This window comes from Opisthocomus hoazin, chromosome 2 (genome assembly GCF_030867145.1).
Source record: "Opisthocomus hoazin isolate bOpiHoa1 chromosome 2, bOpiHoa1.hap1, whole genome shotgun sequence".
Classification (NCBI taxonomy): Eukaryota; Metazoa; Chordata; class Aves; order Opisthocomiformes; family Opisthocomidae; genus Opisthocomus; species Opisthocomus hoazin.
This window is the reverse complement of record NC_134415.1, coordinates 47,371,131-47,381,317: the sequence shown is the minus strand read 5'-3', so window position 1 is coordinate 47,381,317 and position 10,187 is coordinate 47,371,131. Positions and strand designations below refer to the sequence as shown.

The window sequence follows — 10,187 nt, the reverse complement described above, 5'->3', positions numbered from 1 at the left end:
ATTTGATAGCATGGAATGGTTTGGAGTTCTTTCTTAAAGCTGCAGAACTGCTTTTCAATGCTGCAAAAAAGGGAAAAAGCCTTCAATCTCTGTGAAACAGCAGCCCACATAAGCCTGACAACAATACTGCTGCAAGCATTGCAGGGAAGCTGTAACGGTTTCTTCAAGTATGTTTGAGCATTTGTCACTCAGGCAGTGGAAAAGGGGACAATGACATCTTCCCCCTCAGATGACATAATAAATTATTTGAAAAATAAACCACTCAAAGTCTGCAACTAGACAAGTAAAACAATCCCTGACATGCATAAAACAGACAAGAACATTTCAAGAAATGTTATTAAATGGATGACCTTAGCATATTTAGAAACGGTGGAGTTTTCAATTTAACAAGTTGACAGAACTGCTTATGGTATCTTGAACTTCACGTTCTGTATAACTAACAGCTTCAGCACTATGTACTTGTTAGTGAATTTATTAAGCCCGTAAGTAGTTCAAGAAACTTAGGCATGAGTCCATAAATGTCATCTGCAGTTTGTAAACTGCGAGTATCTGACTGTTTTGATCAAGGTTTTTATGGGAAAGTTAAATAGTTATTCAGATTATTTACTACTGCTACATGCAGAGGGAGCAAGCCTGCTGAAGAACTTACGTTGTGATAAGATGTGAAAGGCTGTAGGCCAAATGCGTTAGCAGAAAAGCATTTCAGTTGATGTCTAAGCCCAATTTTTTGTACATTACGAAGCTTATAATGTATTTAAGTGGCTGGGAAAGGGTCTGTGGAGGGAAGGAGACATTTTCCCTTTCCCTTAATTTGCTGTCAGAAATATATGATCTCATCAGGCTACTTTTCTTGTTCTCAGCATTAGCGGCCTTCTACCATTTTCTGTCCTTGAAGAAATCATGGTAGGGCAACTTAGTTAAAGAAGTTACTTGCTGCTCATTTCTCTGTAGCAGTCCGATGTCTAGATTTATGCTCTTTGACAGATAAAAGTCAAACTCACTGGTGAAGCTCAGCTATATTACCATGCTACACTGGAATCCATTCAGTTTTTAAACTTTATTATTTCACTCACAATTAAGTCTGAAGCCTCTTCATAAAAAGGCACTATTACAAAAGCTGGACGTTAGCAACTTGATCAATGGATGCATTCATTCTGCATCAAAAACACCGTAAGAAGGACAGATCTCCTGGAGAGGCAAATCTGTATCAATATTTCAGTCTCTTGAATACAGAAATTTGATACAATAATATGCAACACTTGAGCTTTCCCTCCTTTCAATTAACTGAGAAACAAAAATTGTCCTTAGAAGGGAAGAAATGCATTCATATTTTTTAGTTTTTGGGTTTTCCCCCTTTCATAGCATCATAATGTTCTCTTCATGGGTGGAAAACTTAATCTTCAAGTTCAAGCCTTGTTTCTTCATACAGTTCAGGATGGGCTGACTTGGAATACCGGGAATATTTCAGATGTAGCAAATCACCCAATTCATCCAGAGCATTCAAAACCTGCAAGACCATTATATTGTGTCAGTTGTCTTGGAGAAGAAATAAAGTTCTGGTAATCTCTACAGCAGAACAAGAAGATTATAAAAGCATCAATGAAAGAAAGTTTAAAGAGCAAATGGGCAAATTTTATTTTCATTTTACTGTGGTGAATGTCAATGCAGTTGTAGAGGTACAATAGCATCTACGAGAACAGAATTTACCCCTTCAGTAGGTATGGTTTAATAGTAAGTACATTAACTGAGCACAGATGAAAAAAAAAATAAAAGCACGGAAGATAATAATCCAGATAAAAAGTTATCTTTGCTTGTGCAAAAAGGATATGTAAGGCAATACATTAATATTTCCCTATAGATCCCAAAGACTGGAGTTGCCACTGCATTTTCTTAGACAGGATGCAGCCCACAGTGCTGATCAGAGTTATCATAAACAGTCTGAATAGTTTAAGGTATTTTTAGCCGATTTCATTATCTTCTTGTATTAATATCACAGGCATAATTAATAATGCATTAGTATTGAAATGCAATTTGCTGAGCTGAGTCCCCAGCTCTCAGTAGAGTCAAAAGGCAGTCAGGGAGCTCTATATCATAAAGAAGCAGCTCAGTGTTTTTCAGCATCTGATCCACATTCAAGAGCAGCCAACCTTTTGGCATCAAGGAAGAAAGCAGCAATTTTGATTCTGAGCCTGTTTCTGTTAAGCCATTAAAATGAGCTCAAAAACAGAAAGGAGTAATTTAGTAACGGTTTACGCAGAAAGATAGCTTCGAGGTCATTAAGGAAGTTATTCTTGGGAGCTTGCCGTTTCATGGATCTTTCCTCTTTCTAGTTCCAGGCTGAGATTCAAAACAAATTTTGCTAAAGGGAAAAGTTTTCATTGTGCTTGTTACCTGTTGTTACCCTGGTTTTAGGCATATTCACAAAGTGTTTGTCCTAAAAACTTTTCATCTGCAGGTAATTATACTCAGGGCATTTCCATTCCCCCGTACTGTAAGAACATTTAAAGAACGCCACAAGTACTATGCCAACAATCCTGCTTTCAACGGCAAAAATACAGCATGTTCAAGAACGATGGCTGGGAGTGTTTCAGACATTCCCTGGCACCAGGAAGCAGCAATGTGCAGGTAGCAGGAAGTGAACATACAGTGATGGCCCAAAAATATAATGGGCTTGACATTTGGGGGTGGGGAGAGAAGAGAAAAATCAAAGCAGCAACCTCAAGAGATTAAGCTTCAGATCAACTTCATCGCCTACTGCTAGTTACATAAGCAGAAATCTACACAGTCAAACAACAAAAGCTGACCAACACAAGTATGTAGCTATGCCCTGTTCTATGCAGTATTCTCTTTATGGTATTATACCTTGCTAATAACTGCTGCACGTTTAAGTGCAGCAGGAATTTTACACTGCACACATACAAGGCAGATTTTTTGATGTTGTTTGACTTGGGTCTACACAGGTGTGGGAGTTGGTCACCCGGGCAGGGCTCTGGCCTCAAGCTCCACATGAATCTCTGGATGCAAATGGAGAGCCGGGGACTCTTTGCAGGCACAGGTTCTTGTCTGCATGAAGGAGTGGCTTTAACTCAAATGCTTTCTGTGTTCAGGGAATTTTTGCTTTGACCATCATACTTGTGCATAGAGAGGAAAAAGAAAGCCTGGAATTTACTGAAATGTCTCTGTGTTTCGTGTCTCTAAATTGGCTTATTCTGAGAATGAAAGAACATATATCAAGCCAGGCCAAAAACACCTTCGGCAAGAAAAGGAGATGGAAAATTTCAAAGAGTTTATTTTAAACACATTTCTGACTGCGTTGAAATGGAGGTTTATGATGGAAGTCTCAACATAGTCTTAACAGTATTTCTGATATCAGAGAAAGATACAGAACCAAGACAAGCCAGACAGCACCAATTAAACGTCGTTAGGCTCAAACGGTTCCAAATACTGTTTGCAATTTCCACCTGTACCCCCAAGGCTGTCCCATATAGTTCTGCAATTCAGGAAACACGTGGAAATTGGAATGAAAATAAGGGTATGGAAAACTTGATTTTCAGTTATTTCCATATCGTTTCAGGTTTCCTACTCTGATGGTTTTGACCTAATATTTAACTTTTGTCTTGCTGTGCTCTTGCTGTAGGTCTTTATTAGTGATGACAGATTTGGTCACCATTAGAAATGGAAGAACATAAGAAGTCCACTGTCCCATAATTTATTTTAAAAAATAAAATACATAAGGCTAAAATGCCTTTAGAGATCAGGTGACAAGGCCAGAAAAACAAATGTGAAAGTGAATTATTGAGATTCAAAGTAACAGACACACAGTTGCTCCCAACCTCCTTTGCATCTGAAGTTAATTTCAGCAGGACATCTGCTGTGCTTACTTTCAGCAGGACATCTGCTGTGCTTACTTTCAGCAGGACATCTGCTGTGCTTACCGTGTCTAACATCTCCCGTGTATGTGCAGCTGACACACAAAAACGAGCCCTGGATTCTGTGATAGGAGTAGCTGGAAATCCAACCACAACCACCCCGATATTTTTTTCTAACATGCGTCTTGCAAAAGCCCTGAGAAGAACAAAAAAACCCCAAGTAAATTATCTCCAATAAACTGACCACAGAGAGAAAACATTCAAGTATAATAAAACAATGGGTAAAATCCTGTCTTCAGTTGAAGTGGATAGTAATATTCCCACTGAACTCAATAGGAGCCAGAATTTTACCAGGAGGACTGACATCCTTTGCTGTTTAACAGCTCAGGAAGCCAAGTGGGTGTCAAATACTAGAACTGTGACGGCAAAGAGAGCATTGTAGAGCAGACATGATTCAGTTAGGTCAATGAAAGGCTTTGAGTGCAAATCAAAATGTGTGAGCATTCATAGTCCCTAAACACGGAAGAAGTCCGGCTGCTGGAAGGTTCCTGCACATCAACAGGATTAAAACAAGCTGTGTGACAGTTTCTTTGCTCTCACAATTTCTCTGCCAGTTTAGAAACCTTTTGTGTGGTGTGTACTAGACCTAGAGCACATAGCCACTCTAAGCTACTTGCAAATACTCCCTACAGCTCAACCTTTACATTATGCTACTACTAACTTCTGGTCTGCATGTCCAAGTCAGTGCACAAGTGCTGCCTGACAGGTACTGAATGGTAAAACATGCAAAAACCATTCAAAGATGAGATGGGTAAAAAGAACTTCCATACAAACCAATTAATAAATCAAAGGCAATGTATCTCTTAATGATTACAATTTTTACAAATTAAAAAGGAATCCAAATTCAAAATGCTATCAAAAGCATTATTCCAGAGCAAGTTAAAAAAGGATAAGACACATTAAAAAAATTCTGAATACTGGAACAGCATAAAATTAAGTCTAGGTCCAAATTTAAAATAGAACATAACTAAATGAGTAATTTACCTAACTGTGTGTGTTTCTCTTGTGAAGCGTCTACCATACATAACTACATTTTTCACAGTGTATAATCTATGAACTTGAATAGTGTTCATTTTGTCAATGGGTTTTTTCCCAGTACTTACCCTATCTTACCAGGCATATAAAGAAGTAAGGGGACAACAGGAGAATCATCATTGCCATAAATGATGAAGCCCATTTCATGCAGTCTTCGTCTGAAGTATCTTGTGTTTTTTCCCAGCTGGCGCACTCTTTGGAGCCCTGAAACGAGTCAGTCAGGATAACAGTCAGTGCAAAGATCATAACCGTAGCCTAGTAACAGGCAAGAAACAGGGCTGTGGGTAACAGTTCAGAAAATTTTGGCTGAAATGTATATGTTGCTATTTGATCGAGAAGAAAAACATGGAACGAGCTAAATGCAGTTACATTGATTATTATGGCATTGTAGGACAGACAACTGATATTCCTGTACTTCTGAGGTGCCTTCCCACTGGCAGAAACAGTGTATCTTCTGGGAATAGATGGGTGGACAATTCCCTTTACCATATTGCACCGAATAAAACATACTGAATGGCATGCACACACCTACAGAGAATTAGTTATGTGTCTCTCTGGGTATAGGACATGTAAATAGAATATGTTCTCTCTTAACATAATTCACTATAAAGGGAAACAACCAGTATCTACAGAAGTTGATACAGATGTTGGTATATGCATATTTATTCTCATTAATAATATTCCAAAGGGGTCCTCATATCTTAGCTAGTCCTGTGCATACATGTTTGGTTTTTGTTTTTATTTTGTGACTGTAATAAAGCTTCAAGCAGAAAATACTGCATTTTGGGTGAGCCCAAACTAATGCTTTTGTTGCAATTTTTTTAGACAGAGGAAAAGCATGTGATAAACTTCACTATTACACAAGGTCTGATCTTCTGCAGTTTGTTGCCAACATTCAGCATAACTCCAGTTACTCTAATGTGCATTACATGTGTAATCCCTTGCTGAGTTCTGCTCAATTTCTTTGTCCTCTTATCTTGCTATTACTACCTCAATATCGTTGTCTGACAACAGACTTTAGTCATGCAAGACTTTCAGACACAAGTTTTGTTTTCTGCATTCTCCCTGGCCTCATTCAGTCATGAATCCACTGATGTGTGCCCCCGCAAAATTGACAGGAAGTTTGAAAAAAATTACTTTTAATGAAGGAAAAAGACAAAAAGCAGCAGAGAAAAAACATGCTTGAAAAGTCATCTCAGCCTTTTCTTTTGCAATGTCACTAAGGAGGTGGTTTCTGACAAGTGCAGTTGCTTCCCCACCCCTTGCATACAAAAGGGAAGAGCGACGCTCAACGTTACTGCAGGTAGGAGATGTAGGATGTCCTTTCCCACCTGCATTACATTTTGTCAGTGAGCTGATATGTGCGCTGCTCTTCCAGTGTTGTAAGTTGCCAAGAGGGATAGTGCCACCTACCCCATACCCACATGCTGCTCTTTGCCACTGCCTCCCCAGTACCGGTCCTATGTTCACACAGCCATGCGATGAATCAAGCCAGGTCTGTCACCTGCCTGACCTCACCAGAAAGAAAACTGCCAAGCCAGTGTCAAACAGATTGATTCTCTAAACCTAATCACTGTGCAGCTGATTTGTCCTCAGACCACATTCTGCCCCACTGCCTGTTTCTTCCTATTCCCTGTTGGCTAAGGTTGGGATCACCACACCTACACAAACCTCTTTTCCATTAATCATTTCTGAGCATGCATAGGTTTGAACAAGAGCTACTGCTTCATCTGTTCTGTATCTTCCCTAGTCAAGGTTCTGTCAATGTTCTGGCTGGGAAATTTATAGGGAAACTGTGATTTGCTTCACAGTGATCAGTGTTTTGCTGAACAAATTAAAAGTTCTCATAAAATCAGTGCATTTGTAACTTTATGCACAAAACTGCCCACGCAGACAACCTGTTAGTTACAGTTTCAGACGTTCAGTTTAAAGCATTCAGTAGAAGAGATCTACTGGGTTAGAAAAGGCCACAAATAGTTTAACCATCTCTCTAATGCTGCTAAAGTAAAACCAGCTGTGCCAGAACAAGGAAAACAAATGAAACACAAAAGCATCCTACTACAAAGCTTTCCAGTCACTAATAAAAACAATAGTCTGCGGTATTTCCAAAAATATTTTTGGTGTAGTAGATCTCAAAGAACCAGGAGGAAACACTGAGAAGGAGGATGAGAAATGGGGGCAGGGGATATGTCAAGGAAAGGGAGTTAGAGAAGAACCACACCGTAATGTGTCTAAAGTCTAAAGAGAGACTTTTTCCCTTGCTAGAATTCGTAAGGATGTTATTAGCACCTCCTGAATGCCCAAAATACAAGGAGAAGGGTGGGGGAGTAACCTGAACTGGGGGCTCAAAGCCACTGCTGCTTCTTGCTATCTTAGCAGCCCCTGAACTAGTTTCCAAATGCTCAGTCTACAGCATTTGAAACTACTAGATTTTCAATTAGGAAAAGTTTTCATAAATGCAGAGGTTCTTGGTGAGTGCAGTTTAAGACTTGCTGCCTTCTCCTTTCTATTTAAATATTTACCACAACGCTGGAAAGTGTCAGCCATGCAAGATTCCAGGCCATTCAGTATTTATCAAACCATATGTGCATGGCCCAGAGTTGATCAGTTTGTGTCTACTTATTTTAGGTACCAGAAATTTAGACTCCAAAGCAAGAGGGAGAATCCAGCAAAGGAAACATTGGAGCTGAAAGAGGAATTTCAGGCAACCTCCCGAAAGTCGAAGACCTCTTCCAGTCTTCCCTTGCTGAATCTATATCCTCAGCTGGTTTGTGAGGGGACAGATCCCCTTTTGAGACTCCCTATGGAACTCATTTCAAGCCAGCCAGTGCTGATGCAAAAGAGCCACTTTAATGTTTTAGCAACATCCTGGGATAGTAATTTCGTTCACAGGGATGCATTAAAAAGCCAAATAAAAGATCAGAGCACTCACATATATCTGGAGGGAAAAAAAGCACATTAGGAGACAATTGCTACACAAACTGTATTTGTGGGTGGGTGGCTGGGAGGAACCTAGTTTTTTACCAAGTGTCAACACTTTCCTTTCTCATGCTAAGTTTTGTGGTCAAAGACCACATACACACATCATATACACAGCCCTCTTATATGCCGTCCTGATAAGAGCAATAAAAACCTTAAAGTTTGTAACTATATTTCAATGCTCTTTTTCATTCCTTTATGGGACCCTTCAATGTCAGATAAGGAGGCAGATCCGAGCAAAATGTTTATTTTGGTCTCAATGGCCCAAATTTCCCCCCACACTACAGACTGAATCAGTGTAAGAGTGATGAATTCAGTTTAGAATCAGATCTTAGTCCAGATTCACTGTGGTATGTTTAACCAAAGACATTGCATTCAAAAAGTATTTTCTTTGATTCTTGAGGCTGTGATCTTGCATCCTTTACTATATATTGAGTGAAAATCTGCAGAGTCAGACCCTTAAGCTAAAACAGTATAGCTGCATCTATTTGAGTGGGAGAATTTACCTGCATGGCACTAATTAGAGTATCAGGTCCTTAGTAAATATATTTGTTCAAAAATTCTTTGCAAAATGCTTGAGGATTTACAGTATATGCAAATAGCTTATAGCACAGCATGCAGGATATCTTGATAGTTATAACCAATAAAACATGTGAACCACACCACGGCCTATGTTTAGAGACAACAGCCTAGACAGGGAAAACTGACCCTTAGCTAATTAAAACTAAGCCCACTAATGCTCCAGAGTTTTCAGCTAAGGTTGAACATGACCTTATTAAGAGCTCTACCTCTTTTTATTAGCTGAATTAAAAAGGGACAGAAAGTGAGAAAACTGAATGACAAAGGATTCTTAAATTTCACAGGTTATCTTCATGCTGCTTGGAGCATACAAGTGATACACAGCCAGTTTACTGGGATTTTGCTGAAATATGGGATTAATTACCTGGATGCTACATCAAAAATGTATTTACTGCATCTGCAATCCACCTACTGCTGGCAAATTTAGAGTTTTCATTTGTTGCACTGATTAAAAAATATTTGGTTTACTGCAAATTTCTAAGGTGTTGGCAATTCTTGGAAAAAAGCTGATTAGATTTTTATTTGACATGCATTATTACGTATTGCCAGTTTTAGCTCTGTGGGCTTTTAGAAGGCTTTATAGCTCAGAAATAATATGGTTTAGCTTGAGGAAAAATACAAAGAGAAGGCAAGAGAGAGAGAAATGATGAAAGGTAGTGGCTTGCTCATAATTTCTTTGAAGCAACAAGCTTTTTACGAGAGCCACTTGGAGTAACAGGCTTGGTAGATGCTTTGTCACATGCCAGGCTGTGGCTTCAGACCTGCTTTCAGTGAGGAGTTGCTCTGGAGTATGACAGCAGGAAGGCATCCTGACTACATGTCTGAGGGCCTGATCTCAGGCAGATGTTACCTGGCACAGCTCCACGCACTTCAACAGAGCTTTGCTATTTATGCCAGGACCTTATCCTGGCAGCAAAAGAGGTAGTAAAACTATCATGTCTCTGAAAGAAAAGGTTGCTTTCCTCTTCCAGAGATGTCTGCTTTTCACTCCTGCAAGATTTTAATAAGCAGAGAAGCTGGCTGCGTTCAGTTCCTGCACAAACATCCTACGTTTGAACTCTTCCCATAGGCTTCTATCCTTGGAAATTCTGATGCAGTATATTGAAAACAGGAATAAGCAACCTGTAGCCTTTCATAACAAGATCTCAGGTGTATTTTAATTGAAGGAGAGCTATTTTTCTTGAACCCTTTCCAGGAAAGATAATCCCACGCCATACTTTTTTCTGGCATGCGATGGACCCTTCAAGACACAAATCCACCTGCTTTAATCTTCTCCAACTGTTGTTTCATAGGGTTTTTCTAGACAATTAGTTACACAATCAAAAACTTTTACGTACCAATGTCAGTGTGTCTCTTCAATCTGTGTTCCTTGGATGGAGAACTCCACTCCCTGCCCTCCTCTACTAACAACTAGATAGTAAAAAGCAAACTTTCACAGACTGAAAAAAAATTTGGAAAACAATAGCTCTTCCCCACTAAACTGTTGCAGATGGACAGATTTTCTTTTTTATCTCTGGTTCCATTATAACAGTAACACACATGTACCTCCATGTGCACTAAATTACAAATAGAATGCTATAAAACTAGGGTGCCTAAAGGAAATAGGTTCTCAGATAAATAATCATTATAAAAAAATAACTTTGCTATGAAATGGGGAGAAGTGAA

The 10,187-nt window shown here is 39.2% G+C and overlaps 1 protein-coding gene across 3 annotated transcripts in view; it reads right to left on the bottom strand.

Moving 5' to 3' along the window:
* Nucleotides 1-716: 716 nt before the first annotated feature.
* The window catches only part of SPTLC3 (serine palmitoyltransferase long chain base subunit 3), a 122,791-nt gene continuing 113,320 nt past the window's right edge, over nt 717-10,187 (bottom strand). For all 3 annotated transcript variants that reach the window (XM_075446257.1, XM_075446274.1, XM_075446264.1), the window contains 3 exons: nt 5,033-5,168; nt 3,936-4,065; nt 717-1,507 (listed from right to left, as the gene is read on the bottom strand). In XM_075446257.1, the coding sequence (XP_075302372.1) occupies nt 1,394-1,507; nt 3,936-4,065; nt 5,033-5,168 (380 nt within the window). In that variant the 3' untranslated portion in view covers nt 717-1,393. The remainder of the gene's footprint in view (nt 1,508-3,935; nt 4,066-5,032; nt 5,169-10,187) is intronic.